The sequence below is a fragment of the Frieseomelitta varia genome, unplaced genomic scaffold (assembly GCF_011392965.1).
Source record: "Frieseomelitta varia isolate USP_RPSP 00005682 unplaced genomic scaffold, Fvar_1.2 scaffold_626, whole genome shotgun sequence".
NCBI lineage: Eukaryota > Metazoa > Arthropoda > Insecta > Hymenoptera > Apidae > Frieseomelitta > Frieseomelitta varia.
In genome coordinates, this window is record NW_025110397.1 from 67181 (window position 1) to 89896 (window position 22716).

The following is a 22716-nucleotide window of genomic DNA, read 5'->3' on the forward strand; positions in this document are numbered from 1 at the left end:
AACTTGATTATTCATTGATGCAATCAATGATTGATGCAACCGTGAATATGAAATAAAATCGCAATTATTCAATCGATTTTGATCATAATTTCAATCGAAAAGAAATATATATAATTATTGTGTAGTTTAAATTATACAACAAGCACACAACATATCCATTCACTCGTTTTAACATCAACACACTTACATATAACTATTTATTAAAAACAGTTCGTGTAAAAATGAATAAACTTAACTAGTGTTGGAAAATTTCAGATAACATGTTAAAAAGAGTTAATCAAAATAGTATGATAAGAAGACATTATTCTTCTCTAACCGGAATTTCGTTCATTTATGATTAGACTGCGGACGTTTCTTTATGCATTTTCGGGTATTTTCGAGTTCTCAAAAATCTACAGAATAAATATAATACGCAAAAGTATATAAAATATTCAAAATATGGCATTTATTTTCAAATATGATATTATTACGTTTCGAACAAATTTTCATTTAGAATCAAAATATAAAATTGCACTACTTGAAAGAAAAATTATTACTTACACTCAAAAAATCCGAGTATTAATAATTATCAATTTGATGTTTTAGTAACATGTATTAGTACCGATAATAGACAATAATAAGCAGATGAAATGAAATTTTTTAGAGTGTGAGTATACAGACGGTTAGACTAATTAATAGATAATTAATAGACAATAAACAAAGGCGCAGTCTCTTTGTAGAAGAATCACATTTCACCACGCTCTGTTGTTAATCACACATCTTCTTGCGTTGAACAGTAACATGCATTTTTTTACGTTCGATCAGCTTCCTCTAGCAAAATATCCGCAAAATATATCAGATCGGAATGAAATAAGTCGGTATTCACAATATTTGTCTGTAGTTTCGCAGTATCGTACACAATGCACACTAACTTATTGCGTTACAATTTGTTCGGCAGTTTTCGTCCATCGTAGTAATACTGATCTGTTGCTAGAAACGCGTTCTGGCAGACACTCACAAATACAGAGCGACGAAACAGAGTATGCAATCAATCTTGTGACGTTCTTTTTTCTTTTCTTTTTAAATGAGATTTATGGCGAGCTAATCATCCAAGTCTGGAGGAAAACAAGACTGACGATTGTGATGTACAGGTTTTTCAATTTTTCGTGGTTCGTGCGCGATGCGTTCCATTGATCGTGGTGAACAGCTGCTTGCTTCTCACCTAGGGCGAAAAGAACATTTAATCAGTTCATCAATTCAAGCATCAGTATTTGAAGATCAGGTTGTTATTTACAGGATTGAAATTACGTTACTATCAATTATCTAGGTCAGTGATAATTACCCTTGAAACCCTATCTTCGAAATGGTATTTAATTTTTTATGATCCTGAGTAATTAAAGCTTTAAATCGATTCCAGAAATTCCAATTGGAATGTTCCCTTGCTAGATAAATAACAATTTACTATTCTCTTTAATTAAAGGGTATAATTACCTCGAGCGAAATTCCTCGATTCGTAAAAATCATTAAATTTAATTGGCGTTCAAAATTAAAAAATTGTTTTTTTGATTCAATTAAATCCAATTAAATTCCAACATATAGATTGAAATTATTTGATTCAGTATTGGGAATCAGTATTGTTTGACAAAGTGTAACAAATTTTTTGAGAACTCGGGCAACTATTTTAAAAAAATAGTCTTTCAAAATTCGATAAAACATTTCATCGTAATTCGAGGACGTTACGTTATTCTTTGTGTCCGTCGTTAGATTAGACTGTGAAAAAAGGTATAACAAGGCCTGACAATAAATACCATCCCGACATTTACTTTACTATAGGCGTTTATTTAAAGCTCGTGTCGCAAATAGACTAACGACATTACGCGTTCTTTGCGATTGTTAAAAAAGTCAGATCGAGGCAGTGGTTTTTACGAGCGACCATTAACGTTCGGCGTATGTGTGTCACTGATCGTAATATTCTCTTGAATATTTTTCAGGATTTCTGCTTCGAATCAGCTACGATCAGCAACGCTCTCGATAGTCATATAATTTTCAAGATCTGAGCTTTCACGTTCCATTTGTCGTTCATTTTAAAAGCCAAGAAATTGTATCAGTATTTTAATACTACCTTTCAGTTTCTCCAAAAAGCATGAGGATCGAAGTCAGGAAGAGAATATTCGTTTATTAATTGATTGGTTCGTTGATCTCTTTTTAAAAATTAATCAATATTAATTTACCAATTTGTAATTCCTGTTTTTACTAAAATTAAAATTTCAACTAACTACGCGTCGATATGTAAACTTGCGCCTTTACCATTTAAATTGCCTCCTCGCGATTCTTTCTAAACTTTTAAATTTCCTGTTAAAATTCTTTTCGCTATATCAAGTAACTTTTCAAATCTCCATTCGGGATCTCCGAATGTCTTGCTAAAATTCGTTTTACCACTCGATTAAATCTTCAAATTAGATTCTCAAGTTTCCCATTAAGATTCATTTCCACCTTTTAATTAGACACCACGGTTTATCAAAAAACATTCTCTCTCGACAGTCAGTTTCAATCCCTGTATTCGACATTTATCCAGTTAACGATCAGTTTGCCTGGAAGTGATTATAATGATGCAAGTTAATTTCCCCTCGCTGGAACACGAAATTGAAATTGAACATCAATTTTGGACATTCCTCTCGGGCATTCTATCGTCGTGAACGTCTCTGTATAAACGCGTGACCTTTAATTCCATTTACCATTCAGGACGTGAATATGCACCGCGGCGGTACTGAATTGGCTCACTGAGCACGAGTATTCGCCACTGTCAGTCTTTTTCGCCTGATCGATGTACAGCTTGGTCACCAGATCTTCGTTTGACCTGAAAAATCAATTGTCACGTTATACGTCAGGCATACACGGTCTGACATTAGATCACGACTATGTCAAACCTTTCTCTTTCTTTTTGAAAATTCATTTTATTTGATTGGGCGTCGATTCGTGAAGATGCAAGACTTAAACTTAGAGAAATGCAAATGCGATGGAAAAAAAGTTCATAAAATCGGCAGAAATTAGAAAAGATCAGGAAAATCAAATTCGTAAAATTGGAACGATTTATAAAATTCATTGCATCTTGTAATTAGCAGATTGTCAGACTCGCTCAAATCGTAGATAAATAATTATATATAATATATAATACATATAATTATTATATATATATATATCTATATAATAAAAATAAATAATTGTTCCAACGAACACCTAAGTTTCTTCGCCTGCACTCGACGCTGCACGCAATCTAGTAGCTTTCAAGTTTCCATTCAACACCGCCGAAAACATAAATAACGAAAAGAAGGAGATAAGAGTGATACTCGTAAGCAACGGAAGCGACAAGTCGAAATGGAGGTGGCGATTGCGAGGGTACTGAGCGTTCTCGGCGGAACGCCTCGGGGGGAAGATGAAACGGTTCAGCTCGTTATCTGAAAAGAGCATAGGTAGAACGATATGCAGCTTTCAGCAGGCTTTCAGCTTTCGCCGCGCGTTTTTTGATAAAACGCGTCACATGTTCACTGATACGTGGACACACAATTGGGCGAATCGACGAACGATTCGGAACGAACTGGTCGTTTATCTGGCTATCTGTCGCGGCTCTGTTCGTTCAACCGTTTTTCCTACACCACGTGCTCACCCGTTAATGTGATAAACGTTGACGTGATCCGGCAACGTCACGCCATTTTTCCTCCAGACGGGATGCGGTATCCTGGAGTCGGGGCAGGAAGGTCGAGCGACGCATGCCAGCTCGATACCGCTTCCGGTTTTGTAGTAGCGATCACGTAGCTCGTGTCTAGCCTCGTCCACGATCCTTATGTCTGGAGCTGGAACACGAACGTGACGAATCTTGTTACACAATTTCTCCATTCGTGATATTTCGAAGAATATAGAAATCTCTCGTCGGGTGAAAAAGTTCTCTCGTAACTGCATAGATCCAAGGAAGTTGAACAGACGAACTTGGTGAAGCAAAGAGTAATTTAGCTCGAGTTTCATTATCTGAGGATCATACGATTTTGATACTGAGGAGTAACTTAGTCTATGTTCTACACAGCCTCTCTGTATTTCTGGTGATATTGCTTAGGATTTGAAGACTCTAGATAGAAGACCGGCGTTGGCAAACAAGAGATTTTGTACGGCGCCCAGATTTTTGAAATAAAATCGTTGTAAAATCTGGTGAAGGGTTTTAGTGCTACATTAGAAATTTAAGAAATACAAGTTTGTTACATAAAGTTAAAGTTTATTACATAATTATTTTTATATAGTTTGGCACGCGTGCCATGTAGTTGCCAACGCTAGACTTTAGAGAGTAATCAGTATTCCGGACCGCTAGGTAGCACGGATTCAGTCGGATATTCACGATTGCGAGTTTCTTCGAGCCGAGGTTTCTAAGTAGCAGTCCGCAACAGATTTTACGAATGTCGGCGAAATACATACTCATTTTTCCAGTTCTTCCAGTGTAATTTCGTTTAGTTTCACCGGTCTCTTTAATTTCTCTTCTCTTTTATTTAGTACTCTTTTCCTTCAAGTCTCTTGCTCTTAGATCTCTCTGAGCAGAAATCTTTCTGATTTTTCAATTCTTAAAAAATTTATTACGTCACGTTCTTCTCAATTGATAAATAGTTTACTAATTACCGACGATGTTGGTAACGAGAAATGAATTAGTTTAGACTCGTTTCTAGAACGAAATTCTATTTTTCCTTTCTCTGGTCTTTTAATATTATTAAAAATTTGTTACGTTATTTCTTCTCAGTCGACGAATTTCGACATTTCAATTTTTCTTTACTAGCGACGACGTGTTACTAATAAACGAGAAATGAAATTTTAAATTAGTTCAGACGAACGAAATTCTATTTCTTTCCTCGATTTCACACGATTCTTTCTATGTCGGCAGGCAGCGAAGGAATTATCTAGTTCAGTTTTTAAAAAATTAAAAATTTTTTTCTATCGCATCCCCCGCTTAAAAGTCTCTTCAGAGCTTGTACCAAAACTGGAAAAAAATGCAAAATATCGGTAAACATCTGCGTCATAAGCTACGAAACGAAATTTGTAGGAAAATTTATTACGCGCGATGCACATTTCCGTTCACGATATATAAATATCGAAAGAATAGAAGATACGAGACGTTTACACGCGAGGATAAAGCGGTGGCGAAATCGGATTTACCGGTTTATGGCTGAGGATGCGCGCGAAACATAGTGTTTTCAGCGCGGCGACGCTCAAACGAGTTTGAATTTCGTGCCCCGGGAAAATTCAATTACGTCGCTGGAATCTTGCGGAACTCCGGACTTTCACGGCACTTCGAGAGAATGAGAGAGAGAGAGTGAGAGAGAGAGAGAGAGAGAGAGAGAGAGAGAAGAGCTACGTACCGCGTCACGCGCCCTCCGTCTATTTTTCTTTTCGTTTTTCTCAGCCTCTTCAAGGAACGCAACACAACACCTTGTTGCGCGTCTCCCTTCGCAACTTTCTCGCCGCGCGTTCGCTCGTTCTCGCCTATAATAATTACCGAACGTTTGCCCCGGCGAAAGAATAAACGCGAGAGGTAAACAACGCGCGAAACTGCCTCGGAAACGTGCTACCCGGAAATAGAGGGGAACGCAACGGTGGCGCTGCCGCGAATCGAGCGATTATGGCTCTAGGAAATCGAATTTCAGCTAAACAACGCTAACGAAATAACTGCGAGGGAACTGTCGCGAGAGACGACGGAGACCGGGTATGCCGAGTTTGTTCGTTTGTTAGGAATGACAGGCCGAGCGGGGAACGCGTTCGAATTAATTTATAATGGAATTTCGCGGAATTGGTTAGTTGAGATTTTCGCGTCCGCCGGCTAACCAGCATTGTCCCGTTAATTTCACGATATTTCGTTTGCAGTCTGAACCAATTTGGAATTTCTTCCTCGAGAGCATTGAAATTTGATTCGTTTTATTGGTAGTGAGAGAATTTGTACTATCTTGGAATTTCTTTCTTGGTAACGAGGAAAAATCGAACTGAACGTCGAGAGAAATATTTTTTAGATTTTAGAGAAACTCTCGTATACGTTGATTAGGTCTTTTATTTATCCTCTCCTCTCATAAACCTTTGCACAAGTCTTTCTTTGCAAATCAAAACTCTATAATTTTGTTTCTGTGTTTTCATTTTGACTCCTTTCTTTAGAGTTTTCCGCCGTTTTCAATATTATTTCTCGCGTATCCTGAATCCGATGCACGGTAAGCAGAGAAAAATTCCAAACTAATTAAAGATTTCTTTTAAATTGAAATTCTTTTGAATCGAACGTTGAAGGGTGTGTAGTGGTCATTCGAATATTTCAAGACAGTAATTTTTTAATAGCAATATAGCACAATTTATCAATGATATTTCACGTAATATGTATATTTAAAGTGATTTGAGCGGCCGTACAAAATTTTAAAAGCACAGCTGTTTGACTAATTGCACGGTTAGCACGTCAATAGCTGTCGATGAATTTCATTATTATTCTGTTATGACGGTTGGTTTGATAGATCGATTCAAAGGATGCATTTGTTTGGGGTCAGTGTGAAAATGCAGATTGTGACATAATGCGTGGTATTAATTCGCAACGTGTGAACTATTTCAATATCCGTAGATTATCACCTTCTATCTAAGCGTTAATTTACAATATTAATAACACATTATCATCTTCTGTCTATTAATGTGTCAATTAACGTTAATTATTAAATCCTACATAATTATTAACATTAATTAAATTATTGCCTCCTTTGCCAATTCCTTTCAAATATCGAACGAATTTGCCTCTCGACATTTTCAGACGTAAACGAACCACTCATTCGCCAAATCTGCTCGACCCCGCGAAACAAAAAAATTGAAAAAATTGACAAAGTAGCGCAATCCTTTTTTTTTTTAAATTTGAAATTGAAATTGGAACTTCAATTAAGCATTCTAGAATGTGTTATTGACGTAGCTTTTGTGATGCGTGAAATGCACAAAAAGAATAATCGCATTGGTTTCTGAAATAAATCATATCGAGGGAATTTTTTATCGCGTGACTAGCCGTGTCAATCCTCATTTATGAAGGAAATTTACCTTATATATAATGAACGCTTCGACGCTAGAATTCCGAGAAGTTCGAGAAGCGGGAATTAATCGGCGACGAGTGGCTGAAATAAAAATAACTCTCGCATAGCCGGAAGGCGTGAGTTTAGAAAAACTCGTGAACTATCAGCAGAAGCAATTGACGGATACGTCACCCTCACCTGAACGTCATATTTCATTCGTCCGGAGGATCGAACTTTACACGGTAGAGTAACTTTTGTTTTACTAAGTAAAACCGTTATGGTTACTTGAACACTGTACCCGTGAAAAGAGGGTCATTCAGAGTTATCGGCGACAAACGAATCACAACTTCTGCTGTTCCACCATAAACTTCGTCTCTAAAGCAATTCAAATTACTACGATAATACAGCCTGGCAATGCAGCGCGCAAGCTTCATCAAAGTGTTTCTTTTCATCCTTATTACACAACATTGTATGCGTATCGAAAAGAGCTGTCTTTTATAGCGATCGAAATTGGAAATTCAATTTATCTAACGACTTGTACTTCCGCCCGCGTTTAATGGAATTTTATAATAAAATCAAATGAAGATTTTATTACACGTGTGAATGTGCTTCGTTGTGAAATTACGTTAGCAGGGGATTAACGTCGGCTCCTGCGGTATTCATAAAGCCAGTTTTACGGCAGATATAGCCTTTACTGCCTGTGCAAATATATTTTAATAAATAGCGCGGGAGACTAGCACAGAATGCGATGAAATTTAGCGTCAAGGAAATCCAATCCGTACAAAGTTGTTAATAAAAATTACTAGATTTCAATTTTTACTTTAATATTCAAAAACATTCGATCCATTTCTATACTACATTCCCAGTTCAAACATTGCTCGATGAATTTTCAAGAAAATTGAATTTGAAAAACTAATCTTCGATGCATCAGATTTTATTGCACGTAACTTCGACACGCGACCTCTGTAGTATTTGTTATTGTTCATTAATCGAAAGATGATTGATCACCTGTATTTCCACCAACACTCGGTATCACTATTTCTCTTCTCATTTCCAATTGCAACAGAGAGTTGACGTTATAACGAAAGAAAGCGCAATTCGTTGTAAAAGGTTAAAGTATTCTTATAGCTCAACTGATTAACTTTATTGATTCTTTGGCTCCTTACAACTCGGGGGTGTTATCACGAAAGGCAGATAACTTTCGTCGTGATACATAGGCAATCCATCAATGGAAATAACAATGGAAAGTTCCGCGACAAAAGACGACATCGTGGATAATTATCTCCGCTCGTTCGAAGCCAGTCCCGACTTATCGGGTAGAAAGCATCGGCGAACAGGTTGGGAAATGTCGAACGATCCGCGCGGATCGAGGAAGCGTTCAGCCGCGATTCCTCGCCGGAGGAACGCGTCTTAAGTAAAAGGCGTATCGTCGACGACGATAAAGGTGCGCGAGGAAATCATCTTATTGTGCTTTCGCGGCGTCGCTATCGATCGAGCTCGTGGAAGCTTCCTCTCGTTGCGACCTAATTGAACGCGAACTACGATGATTCATACGGTGTGCTAAGCTCGTTTCGCGCGACTTTTCGCCTTTCGCCTGTCTTCTTCCCGCGTCGAACCGGGAAGGTGAAATATTGCATCCTCTTCGGGGATCTACGGTTAATAGACAGAAATGTAGACTGCGCGCGTGTCTGTCGAATTTTTCATATTTCCACTATTTAATATTCAATATTTCAGAGAGAATTTTGGGCAATTTTACTGATGTTTTGTGGCACACGGAAGTAAGTGTCGGAATCTGTGCAACTTTAACATTTGAGATTCGACACTCGATTCGACACATTTTTCTTTTGAGAATTATCACATTGTTCAGGTATTTTCGATCATTCTGATAAGAATTGCAAATGATTCTCACTTTCAAAGCCTCCTGTAATTATTATTGTATCACAATTATACAGTCAATCTGTAGTTTAACCTCTTGCGAATAACGTGCCACGCACGTCGACAACTTTTTCTTCCAAAATTGCAATATTTTCTCAGTTTTAAGTATATTTAAGTATAATCCAGGCAGAACAAATAATAAACTTGTTACTCCTCAACAATTTCCATCCAGTGATATTATACCGATGAGTATAAAAAGAAAGCGACGAATTATTGTACACGGTCGCTCGTTATGGTCCGCAATCAGTTGCCAGCGCAAATGGTTAATTGTAACAAGAGCATAAAAATAGTCTAAAACTAAAGATCACATCATAGTGAAATTGATGCTGAAGATTTATGCGAACCTCACATGCAAATGAACACAGAAATTCAGTCTTATCGCCCAGTAAAATAAATTTTCTATCATTCTCTACCTTTTTTCAAATTTTCTACCATTGCATAAATTTGACACCAAGAGACAAATTAAATTGGACGAGTGTTAAAGTGCTAAATACTTAAAATTCCACAGACATACGTACGTAGATTGTCGTGACTGATCGCTCTATACCATCTGAATTCAATTTCGGTTACCGAAAATCACCCGGAGAACGTCGGTTTCGTTGCAGTGGAGCATTCCCCTCGAGATAGATTAGAATAATGTACATCCATTTCCTCAATGCAATACACGTTCGATACACTGTGCACCTTAACGAGTTCTACGCGATGGAACAGTCGGTTCCTCCCAGATGTGTCGAGGAATTGTCGATCGATCAAGATGTTTCGAACGATATCGAGGGGAAAGAACAGGATCGAATCGGGGTGTGCTCGTGTTTTCTTGTTACCGTTGCCAGATAAAAGAGTTCTCCCTTCGCGTGGCACGTCTTATCGCAGCTTTTGTTCGCCGGCGGGATAAAAATCGCCGAAGTGATAAGGGGTTGCGCCGATACAACCAGCGGGTTTTTGCATGTGTCGCGTTCCTCCTCTCTCTATAACCGATGATACCTTCGATTCTCGTCGTGTCGTCTAATCTGATGAAAATAAACGGGATCGAACCGAAGTCGAAGCTTCTTCCTGCGTTTCTCTTGTTTTTCTCTTCGACAATGAAATTGAGTGTCCTTTGTTGGATTTGTAATTTGTTCAACGCGCGGGTTGAAATCTATTGCAACATTACTGTTGGTTCATCGATGGAAATGAAAATAAACGCGCGGTTTGACACCGGTTTATTCGGGTCTGTGAATCGTTTGTAACTGTCCGAAAAATATGTGGAATAATTTCTGAAGCTGAATGAATACGAATGAACGAAAACGGTTATCTCGTATAAATTCTTGTTCGCGACGATATTTCGAAAAGTCTTTCAATGATATTGAATCAACGCTTCGCTGTCGTGGATTGTTGTCAATTATTTTACTTAATATAGAGAAAAGAAAAAACGAAAAGTTTAAGCAAAAGTAAAAAGTTTAATTTCTTTCAATAGTTCTCCCTGAGAAATTAATCTTCGTCTGACTCTGTTTTCGAGTAACATCTCTCCAAACGGTAAATTTGTCATTTTAGTAGAACTACGTGTAAACAGATTGTACTTGTGAGAAATTGAAACACACACAGAGTACATACGATATGAAAAAAAATGTGAGTAAGAGAATTTTGGAAATGTAACATTTGACTAGTGAGGTAATTTCAAAAACATGAACTCGTACGAATGTTCGCTGTCCAGCAACGATAATTTACTGTGGTAGTTTTCACTTTGGCCGGCAGATATATAGTTTTCACTTTGGGAGCAGATGTACGACCGCAAGGGGTTAATATTCACGTAACTTAGGTAGTTAACTATGCGTTAGTAACTTGTGTAATTAACCGATATGTATATATATATATATATCAACTCGCGTAATCATTACGAATAAAATAGAATCACAAACAGGTTCGTTGATAATATTCGCTGAACTAGAAAGAAAATTTAAGTGTAACGCGAAATGTTTGTGAAACATCATGCTTACGTAAAACCGTCGTTGTAAATGAGCTCGGAATCATCTTTAAGCGAACTACCTTCGTTCACTCGAGAAATCTTCGCCTCTTTCATTCGAAATTAGCAAAGCTGTTGCCAAAGAGATTTCCGTTTTCTTTGTGTGGGAAATCTAACGTTCTCCAACCACAGTAACGAAAAATAATCGAGTAATCTCTAGGACCTTAACTCCGAAAGCTTCCCTGGTATATTTGCTTGATTATTCAGACTCGACGTGCGTACAATCACGCTGCTTTGCCCTTTCATTGAAATTCTTCTCCTGGAAACTTTTACGCAATTCTTCTAATTTACAAATTCTTTGAACGCATTATTCTTTTCACTTTACGCAATTCTTCTAAATACAATTTCGTTGGCTTCTCGTTCTATGGAAATTTTTTGTACACAATTCTCTCTGTCCTAAATTCGCGACAATTCAACCTTGGATTTTTACAAAGTTACTTGTTACAGTTTAATCGTGAAATGATTTTCAGAATGGTAGACTTTTAGATCGAAGTTTAATCGAAGCACGACTAGTCAGATCGAAGTTCAAATTCTCGTACAATGATTACGTTATTATCTCTTCCGTGCGATCGATATAAAGATATAGTGCAAGTCTGTAAAGGAACTCATGCACGCCGGAGGATGTCTTCATAAAATTGCGCACGGTATGAACTGAAAAACTTTGAAAGAGGTTTCCACCAAGATCATAAGCATACTTAGTATACTTTCAACGAAATTAAAAGATTATCCAAATGCACGATAACCAGCCCCCTTGTTTTCATTTCGACGAAATTCTTCCTATCGATTCTTCATATCTACAATCCCCTTCAAAGATCGAAGTACAACCGAGGCTCAAGTGAGAGCTTATTCGGTCTATTTTACATTCAACTCAGCCCCCGACAACGCCTGCAAGCTAATGCCTCGGCTCTAGGAATTTAATTCCGCCTAACGAGCACGCGGCAACACGTTGAACTTCCACGCAGAGACAGAGGCGCGGATACTCGAACCGGTATTGAACCGGCAATCGAACCAGCACCGACCCACTGGTCCGACACAAAACTACCCCGCCAGACACAAACGCGAGCCCGTTTCGCTCGAGCACAGCCATGAGAACTTCTCGATTGATTAATCTTTCGTTATCCCGGCTCGCGAGGAATCGTTCGAGTCCGGACGACGCGACGAGAGTGGGTGGGTGGCGAGGTAGGAAAAATCCAACCGGGTTCCGGTCATCTTCTAATTAAACGGATACTCTGCGACACGAGGCTCTGCCGATAGCAGCTCGAACGAAATAAGAAGAAGAAGAAGACGGAGAAGAATGGGGGACAAAGGAAGTCGGAGGGACCTGCTTGGATACGAGACAGGGGAGGGGGTGAAAGGGGGGCAGGCCGAGGGATGAAAAATACTGTGCCGAGCTTAAGATTCCGTGAAGTCCGACAGACCGGGGACTTTCCGTCCCGTGAAAGCTCGCGAGAAACTTTTCCTACTTTTAACTGGATTAAACGGGAAGTTCCCGTGTTCCGTGCTCGTAGCATTGCTCGGTCTCAACGTTACGTCGGTGGCAACGATCGCGAGCGGGGACGTCGACGAAGAGGCGTCGTTGCATGCAAGGATAGAGAGAGAGAGAGAGAGAGAGAGAGAGAGAGAGAGATTCCGAGGAATTTTGTTTCCTTCTAGCTTTGTTCTTTGCTCCGATAACTCCCGTTTTCGCGAATCTTTGCGTTTTCGTGGTGCTCGCGAAAGGACAGAAAGAGAGTCGAGGGAAGGAAACATCGGTCAGAGTCAGTGTCTACTTCGAAGAATTGGTGTGTTGGAGAATTTCTCTCTCGAAATGAGAGAAGTCGAGGCGAGAATTCAAAGTCAGACAATATTTCGTCTCCGTGTTTAATGGAGATTTCGAAGTATCGCGGGAAGTATAGCATCCGAAACATTTTCTCGTTGTTGAAAAGAAGTATTTCAATTGCAACAATTATGTACTTGTAATTCTATAATTATTAGAAGTAAATTAAATGACGATAGTGACACGTACGATATCTCGATTAAGCAGTCAAGTTTATTTTCGATAGTTATTATACATTAACCGGCAAGCTCTTCATCTCTAAATTCTTAAACTCCCCAGTTACAAATTTGACTAAGGAGATGGTCTTGAATTGATAGAGGGACTTTCAAAATTGGCACATGGGAATGAAACTGAAGTACTGAATGTGATAAATGGTAAAATATGTTACTGAAACATTTTCTCGTTACTGAAAAGAAGTATTTCATTTACAACAATTATGTACTCGTAATTCTATAATTATTAGAAGTAAATTAAATGACGATAGTGACACGTACGATATCTCGATTAAGCAGTCAAGTTTATTTTCGATAGTTATTATACATTAACCGGCAAGCTCTTCATCTCTAAATTCTTAAACTCCCCAGTTACAAATTTGACTAAGGAGATGGTCTTGAATTGATAGAGGGACATTCAAAGTTGGCACATGGGAATGAAACTAAAGTATTGAATGTGATAAATGGTAAAATATGTTACTGAAACATTTTCTCGTCATTGAAAAGAAGTATTTCATTTACAACAATTATGTACTCGTAATTCTATAATTATTAGAAGTAAATTAAATGACGATAGTGACACGTACGATATCTCGATTAAACAGTCAAGTTTATTTTCGATAGTTATTGTAGATTAACCGGCAAGCTCTTCATCTCTAAATTCTTAAACTCTCCAGTTACAAATTTGACTAAGGAGATGGTCTTGAATTGATAGAGGGACTTTCAAAATTGGCACATGGGAATGAAACTGAAGTACTGAATGTGATAAATGGTAAAATATGTTACTGAAACATTTTCTCGTCATTGAAAAGAAGTATTTCATTTACAACAATTATGTATTCGTAATTCTCTAATTATTAGAAGTAAATTAAATGACGATAGTGACACGTACGATATCTCGATTAAGCAGTCAAGTTTATTTTCGATAGTTATTGTAGATTAACTGGCAAGCTGTTCATCTCTAAATTCTTAAACTCCCCAGTTACAAATTTGACTAAGGAGATTGTCTTGAATTGATAGAGGGACATTCAAAGTTGGCACATGGGAATGAAACTGAAGTACTGAATGTGATAAATGGTAAAATATGTTACTGAAACGTTTTCTCGTTACTGAAAAGAAGTATTTCATTTACAACAATTATGTACTCGTAATTCTCTAATTATTAGAAGTAAATTAAATGACGATAGTGACACGTACGATATCTCGAGTTAAGCAGTCAAGTTTATTTTCGATAGTTATTGTAGATTAATTGGCAAGCTCTTCATCTCTAAATTCTTAAACTCCCCAGTTACAAATTTGACTAAGGAGATGGTCTTGAATTGATAGAGGGACTTTTAAAGTTGGCACATGGGAATGAAACTGAAGTACTGAATGTGACAAATGGTAAAATATGTTACTAACAACGCACCGTTAATTTGTACGTTTTAATCAAATCTAAATGTTGTTGCTACAAGCGTCTGAATATTTACGAAACATTGTTTCACGAGCAGAATGTCGAAAGTAACAAGAACCGTTCTCCTTTTCACTTTCAATCGCATCGTATAGCATCTTCCCATCAAACAGACGAGAAACATCGAATAAATTTCCATTCATGAACCGAAACGACACTTTCCAAAAAGTTCCCGCGCAAACTTGCAAATGTCCTCCGCTAATCTCAACTCGAGATCTGACAAACCTCCTCCTGTTCCAAAAAGAAAAAAAAAACATGATGAATCGATAAACAGAAGAAAATGTCGCGATTCCCTCTGTGAGCAAAGGGACTTCTTTCCTATTAACTTCCTAACAGGGAATGACAACTCTCTCTCTCTCTCTCTCTTCTCTCTAACGTCGAAGCTACGCCTAGTGAATTAAAGATCAAGCCGATGGGCTGGCCGATACTCGTCCCGGTAAACGTTAACGAGAATTTAAAATGGGCCATCGCCGGGGCGTCCGTTGAAAGTTTTCGAGCCTGTAAACCGAGTCGCGGAGAGAAAATAGCAATTTGAAGTATAGCAGCAGCGGCCTGGCCTCGTGTTCCGGCTGCTGGAGAGGCTCTCGCAGCAAGAGCTGAAGTGTATTCGAAACGAACGCAGCCTCGATACGCCGGCCGAATGGATTTTTTTCGATTTAAAAAGCTCGGGAACCGAGTCGATAATTCAGGGAAGGACTCGGTCACAAAAGCGAGTAGGTCTTTATTGTAAGAGGGCGGGCCGGGCAAGGGAGGAGGCGGAAAAAGCGGCGTGCGTGCAATTAATCACTCTCTTTTCCTCTCCGTTCGTTCTCCGCCGGCTCTCGACCCCCCTTCGGCCCCCTCCCCCCATCGATATTCTTTTAAAATTATGCTCGTGCCCATCCACCATCCCTCCCCCATCCTTCCTTTCTCCTCCTGTTTCATTTCTGGTCTCTCTGTTTCCGTTCGGAATTGTTTTCACAGCATCTCTCTTCCGTGGAACGCGGAACGTTTTAACCCTGTTTAACCAGCTCTATCGATCGCCCTTTGCTGGCTTTACGCATGGAAAAATTTTCATAATAAAGCGCGCGAGTCGCGAGTAGCAGGCCGATCCGGGAGCAGTGTCGTTCACGTAGGTGTAGCTTTAAAGTGATTAGCGATGGCTCGTTGACAATTTGATCGCTTCTCCTTTGCTTCTTTTTTCTTCGTTTTCGTTGAAGCTTGGTATGAAATAAAACGTGTGCGACGAAGGGAGAGATTAATTGGATCTGTTTGTTATTCGAACGACAGATCCATAGATGATCCACGAATCGTTGTCTCGTGTATTTGACGATCTTTCAAATTCTCGCTAACACACGTGACTGATCCAATTACTCGAAACGATTTGTCACTTGGAGTGACTCGAGCGAATCCTGTACAGTGAAATTTTCATTTCATCGTTCCGAGCGACTCGAACTTAAGATCTTCCCTTAAATCCACTGCAAGTCAAAGTTGAAATTTTGGGAACTCACAGTATTTTACGCACTAATGCTAACACACGATCGTCACTTGGGACAAAAGGTATGATAAGAACGTGATACGCCGGACGATGGGCGGAAAGAAGAAGAACTACGATCGGTGCTGTCAATTTGAGAAAGAATCAGACGGAACGAGCCGAAACAAAGAGGGGTAAAGGAAATGCGCAATCTAGCAGCCCGGGGAATTGCAAATTCTTGTATAAATACGTCAACGCGCGCGTGTTCCACTTCTCCGCTTCCTCTCGGAGGTGGCTGATGCTCGAGGCGGCTCGAGGCGTCTCGCAGAAAATCTGAACATCCGAAACTTTCTCGTACAACTGTCGTTTGGGACTGCCTCCGCGCGACTTGATTAGCTACGCGATACTCCACCGAGATCTCCCTCGATGGCAAATTTCGCTCGCTCGCGAATTTCGACTTTGCGCGCCGTCTGCATAATTAAGCGTTTTTCGGACAGCCCCCGTCCCGTCTCGTTACAGAGTGATCGGTCGGAGGAGAAATTTACTGCCGTGGAACTTCGGGTGCGCGACCTTCCCAAATTTGGTGAATTCGCTTCAGCGTGAAGCTTATTCGCGAATGTCTGCCTCCGATAAATATTGAAATCGGGCACACGTGGATCGAGCTTCAATTTCCTCCAGCCGACGAAATTTTTCCAAACCGACGGAATCGAATCGTACACACGAAGCGTAGGTAGGTTTGGGTTTGATTTAATCTGCGAATATTCGCGACACTTTGTTCACCAAAGAAGATGGTCGATCCGCGAGGGAACAAACGGATGATTTATCGAATCGCTCGAAGGTACGATCGCTTGGACTCGAGCATCTCGGTGGAATCCGCGGGAAGTTCATTTGCATTTGTTTTAGAGGGTAATAGCGCGTTATCGTGAGCTGTTTGCACGCGTGCACGATGGCACTCGAAGAGATTTGGGGGATTATTGCTCGGAGGAGTGGCTGTTTCCAGTATTTGCGCCGGAATAGGCGCCGTGTACTAAAACAAGGCGGATTAATCTTTCGCCTCGTGAGTGCTCGTAACATTCGGGATTCGTTAAAAATAACACCGTCGATGGTGTTTCGGCAACAGCGCGACCTAAGGGAATTACGTTCATTGTATTGTATAATCGTATAATGTTACATGACATAGATACGTAACACAATATGCACGCTAATTATTATAATATTATAAACGGATTATTCATGTCCAACTGAACAGTTCAATCTGATTTACAAAGTGAGGCCAGCGATAATTACGCAGCAATGAAATTAATTGCAATCTAGTAAAATCGAGTATGAATTAAATTCTAATTCTCTGAATCGAACTTTGAATCTGGACAATCTAATAATAGTAATATGCAATCTTGAAAAATTTGTAAAACGTAGCCTCTTTGGTAGAGTTTAATCTACGGAGCAGTTTTATTTTTTTTTTTTTTTTTTATATCTCGAACTTTTATATCTTTTTTTTTTATATATATCACGAAAATACAAACTCGCGTGAATATCCACGGTCAACGTGTTGAAACATTTCGTCTTTCTCCTACGGGGTGGATGGCAAGTTGTCGAAAGGTCCGTCTAATTAACCAACAAGCTAGCTGCGCCTCGAAGCTTGTTAGTTTCCTATTTATCCCCGAGACAAGCAAAGTGCATCAAGTTCAATAGCAACTCATTCATTAAACAACCCCACTTTCAGCGAACTCTCCGCGACAGATAATTGTACTGCCGGCTGCTTCCCGATCAATATTATTAACAACGAAGCCAAGGCGCCACTCTGAAATTACACGAATTCACCCCCTTGTCTGAGACCGCCACGCTTCTCTGTGTGCAAATTAGAATAACTTTGATGAAACTTGTTTTCGTCGTTAATACACAGCGAAGAAATTATCGACACTCGAAAAAGGAAACATCTGAAATCTCATTTTAAAGCGGGAAGCTTCATTTCGTTCAAAGATATTTTTACATCAAGCAATGAATGGCAATGGAAGATTTTTGTTAAAATAAAATTGTCGAGATTCAGGCTTCTCTGTTCCTGAAAACGATGAAAATTCTTTCTCTACAATGAACTCTCACGAAACTTGCTCTACGATCTTTTTGCATCATTCTGTCATACTTTGAACATTGGCATTGCACGACCCAAACGTTGAGATTTCTTGAAACTTTGTCGTTCAATTCTGATGTTCAAAGTTCAATAAAGCGATGGAGAAAAATTTGTACAGCATGTTCGAAGGGTTGGTTTTAAAGAGAGAACTTCAATCTTCAAGACTGTCGTAGATCCATTCACGAAAAAAACATTTTTTAATGTTTTCATCGACGTTTGTTACGATTCACAAAAGACCCGGGACCTCTTCGCTGTACATCCTTTTAATTCGACGATGTTCATAAGCGTTGTTTGCCGCATAATGACATTGGACAGGAAGAAGCTCATTAAACTCGGAGGACATAGATGGATGAGCGGAATTTGCAAGCACTACGCTTTAATTACTTTTCGATTACCTTTCGTTGTAGATCGTTGTAATATTAATTCTCCTCTCGCGAACGGTGTAATTGTCGATAGTAGTTGCTATCAGCATCGACGATTAAAAATTTTGATTGATAGTTTTTCGCGCTGGACCGATACAATAGTAAATTAATATATGATATATAAAAAGATAAACGTAACAAAAATTTACGCAATTTTAAAAGTAATATTCGTCGCGTTACAGAAACTTCAACGAACAATCCACGTGTACAGGGGAACTTGGGTGTTTGAAACGTTGTTAAGTTATCTCACAAAAGAGCTCAAGGCATTACACATAATGGTAAAACTTTGGGTATTTGGTTCGGGGCACATGGGATATGATAAAAGTGGATCTAAACTTGCTACAACTAATACCTATGGACAAGCACAATGTGATTTACTTGCGCGAAACTTGTGGGATTTGACATCGGTAACATTAGACTTAGGAAACTTCATTGGAAACGTTATGCAGGATATTATGCTCGTGATGGAACTACGGATGCGAATATAAATTTTTAACAGAGATTTGTTCCCATTCACTGAATCGGAAAAGAAATATTTTAAATATTTATATAATATTTGAAACGTTCAAAATACGTTTTCCGCGACGTTTTGCAGTCTTTATTTTTTTATAGCGTTGTGTATTGTTGTTATATATATATATGTATATAACCTATGTTTTCTGTTAAATTTCCCATTAAAAAAAAATAAATATTCGTAATCACTTCCGTCACAAGTCGCAATTCGAAAAGCAATTCGTAAGTTAAATATCACGCGGAACGATAGAAATCCAACTTCGAGGCTCGTCAACACCATTGATCCCAGAATTTCAAGAATTCGAGAACCTCAGAAGATTCAAAGTATCCTGGTCTGTCCAATCTTCCTAAATTTCCAGCAATCTTGGGATTCTGAAGGTCTTAGGTTCGACGTAGATTGGCTTGTCTTTCCCGTGTTTCAGTAATTTAAGATCCTTCAGATCTCGTCGCCTTTTCACGGGAAATTTATGCATGAAATCGTCTTGATAAATCATTGAGATGTAAAATTCCGCGCTTTGACAGTCCCTGTGCTATTTATTCAAGCGATTGGAATAAAACGTCTATTGACGTTGCGGACATTCAGAACTATCAACGATGATTATTTCAGAAATTCATTTCAGACAAAAGTTCACTAGCTGCACTAACTGTGTTTCATATTTCGTACGAATATTTATTTTACGTGATATTTCTTCAAATTGTGAAATTAATTTTCTTGGATGTTTCACCGTGGTCAAAGGTATTAATGTTTCATATATTGTTAACTCGTCGAATTCAATCTTCCTCGATGATTTTTGCTGCCGGTCAAACACAAATATTTAATATTTTATTGTATTTTGTTACTTCAATCTAATTCAAATAAATTTCCAATTTGGATATTATTATTTTTAAATGTTAATTTAAAATGTTAATACGATTATTTCAGCTTGATCTTCAAAATTTACTTGTCACTGAATTTGAGATTGACCCTTTGCACAGCAACTTTTTCTCACAACTCCGACTTTCTTGGCTTCTGATACACATCTAGTAAATTACTTATTTGTCAAAATTATAAGTAAGAAGTCGTCAGAGAACTTGGCTGAAAATCGTCTAGTCCTGATCTTGCATCATCAAACTACCATTTGTTTCGCTCTTTGCAGAACTCTCTTGACACTAGAATTACCAATATGGTCAAAATGACCATTGAAATATTTTTATTAAATATTTCATAAATATAAAACAGTGTATCTTGAAGACTTGAACGATTTTTCGTAAAATACACAAGTGACAAATCTTGTGTTGCACCCTGTTGTGTTGTGAAGATTGTCTGACATTTGAACTATCTTTTTACCTCCCCGCTTAATCGTCCGTTTTCGGCCACGAAACGAACTGTGGACGCTTAACTGGTGACTATATGTGATTCTACTGTATTTTTTTTTTTTTTTTTTCACTACGTAATTGAGAGAAGGGCAAATATTACCTAGAACGGTGACGTTGGTGACGAGCATTCTCGGGGGGTGCGTGTTGACCTGGCAGACGTACAATCCGCGATCCTCCCTGCGTACGCCGGCGATCGCCAGCCGCCAGTTGTTCGGATACTGGAAGCTAACGCTGTACCTGGGATCGGAAATGTGAGTGGTATTACCCAGGGTTAAAAGTGATGCCCAGTCGGCGTTGCGGCGTAACCACATGACCTATAAATTGTGACACAGATTCTACAGTTGCGCGTGACTCTGCGTGAGAACCTGCGTTTCGGTTAGAACACACTCGAGGATTTTGATCGAGTTAACATCAAAGTGAAACACCGGTGATTCGGTTCGGTCCGGTTCTGTGTGTAGGCAAACATTTCCCAACGATCGGAACGATCGTCAACTTGCGTTTGTCGTTAGGTTGTCGGAATTGGTCTTGGAATTGTTCGGAATTTGGCGATTAAAATTGTCATTAATATTGTCGATTTAGATACATAGCTTTTGCGCGCGATATATTTTCAACGAACATTTATGAATTATTTATTTTCGAGTGGAAAGAATTACTTCTAGAATTTCAACGATTAACTTCTTTTCAATTGGCATCAATTAGAATAGAACGAAATCCTTTGAATTGAACTCCCAGTTTCATTGATTGATTCAATCCGTTCGATTGAGGATTATCTATTTTTCTGTTTCGTCATTCATTTTCAGTGTTTTGGAACGCTTGTTTCGTAACAATGGTGAATCGCAAGTGTCTCGATGAAAATTCTACAGAGTCGTGGACTGTCTGTTCGATGGGAGAGCATTATACGAATACCTTCTTCCCGGAGAGCATTGCGACGCGACAGTCGAGAAGAGCAGTCGCACCAAGGTGCAACGCTACGTTCTGCGAGCCGTTGATTCCCTGGCCCTCGGCATTTTCGAAGTACGGGTCCCAATCTGTCACTCGATGGTGCCTCAGCCGAGGGATCCGAAGCGGTGGCAGATTAGCTATTATTTCCTCTGCAACAAATTCATGAATACTCTGATGAGTTTCCACAAGATGTTTCAATGAACTTTCAATTCAGTTTCTCGAGATTTCGAGCCCTGTTTTCGAGGCAATTTCAAGCCGGGAAACTCGATCCTTTCGCTTGGAGCATTTCGTTTTCTCTTATTCGCGCGACGTTCGTCAAGTTTTGTCAAGTGAAGCAGGTTTCAATCACTCGGAAGATAATCACAATTTAAGAATAGGCCAAACTTGACCGATTTCGATTATTTTGCAAATCAGAGTCAATTCAGCGAAATCAAACCGATTTTACAGTGAATTTGATGAATTTTTTTTTCTTTTTGTTCACCGGTGTAATCGGCGTCGTCTGTTAAGAAAGCGACGAGCTGTTTAACCCGCTGTTGAAGACGAACACGAGTCTCTTTTCGCGAAGGAAACGATAAATCAGGTCCACGTATATTTTAATAACGGTTTAATAAAGCGTTCGCGTGATTCACGCGGCAGCAAATAGTGTTGTTAGGAAACGACGGCGGCGCGCAGCTGATAAATCAACGATCGCGGAATGATTCATGGAACGAGAGTGCAATTTAGTTGAAACGCGCCGCGGCGCTCGCATTTTTCGCGCTTCCCTTTCTGTACAAGACTGACGCGTCCGTAAAAATCCCATTACCAGCCGCCAGCCATGCAAGACAGATGTCCGTGGCTTACCTACCAGGGCGAGCATCTTGGTGAAATTGTATCTGTGCCCGATTGTTATAGTTGCCCATTTTGTTTTTCTATTTTTTTTTTTTTTTTTTTTCTCTTTACATCTATTTCGTGGCGCGACGAAAGGATCTTCTCTTCATAAGGGAGATGTAATCGCGTAAATTTCTGAACGAAACGAAACTAAAGGGAATGTGTTTGGTGTTACGTTAAATATCCTACTCTAATTACTGTGGATTTTCATCCATTTGGACGTATAAGAAATTCGAAACACACGTGTGGAATATTTTATAACAGATGATGTGAATTTCCATTTACTATTGCTACATTTTTACTATTACTGTTACGTCTGTGATACGTATTAAAATGTATAAAAATCTTTGGTAATCTTATTGATGAAAATTAGAATTATTTTCACCGGGAAATTTGCTGTGAGAAAACTTTCAAATCTGGCATATAAAAAAGTATTGCTCTTTCGTTTTGTTTCAAATATACTTTTCTTTTTTTTAATTTATGTTGACTTTTTTTTATTATACGTTGCAAAAGATTTTACAACTTATAAATTATCACAATCTCAAGAAGATGTAATTTAGATTGAATTTCCTGCGATTCTATAATTCGC

The 22716-nt window shown here is 38.8% G+C and overlaps 1 protein-coding gene across 1 annotated transcript; it reads right to left on the reverse strand.

The window, feature by feature from the left end:
* Positions 1-516: 516 nt before the first annotated feature.
* LOC122534688 (zwei Ig domain protein zig-8-like) lies at positions 517-22116 on the reverse strand. Its single transcript, XM_043665570.1, has 6 exons — positions 22101-22116; positions 21225-21409; positions 20419-20632; positions 3644-3830; positions 2715-2836; positions 517-1201 (listed from the first exon to the last, which is right to left on the reverse strand). Exons 1-6 carry the CDS (start codon positions 22114-22116, stop codon positions 1071-1073), a joined length of 855 nt encoding a protein of 284 aa, XP_043521505.1. The 3' UTR covers positions 517-1070.
* Between the last annotated feature and the right edge of the window lie 600 nt (positions 22117-22716).

Coding starts and splice junctions, on each gene's coding strand:
- LOC122534688 (XM_043665570.1), bottom strand. Junction 20,633..21,224: donor CAATGCTCTCCGGGAAGAAG/GTATTCGTATAA, acceptor CACAATTTATAG/GTCATGTGGTTACGCCGCAA. Junction 3,831..20,418: donor CACCAACGTCACCGTTCTAG/GTAATATTTGCC, acceptor TTCGTGTTCCAG/CTCCAGACATAAGGATCGTG.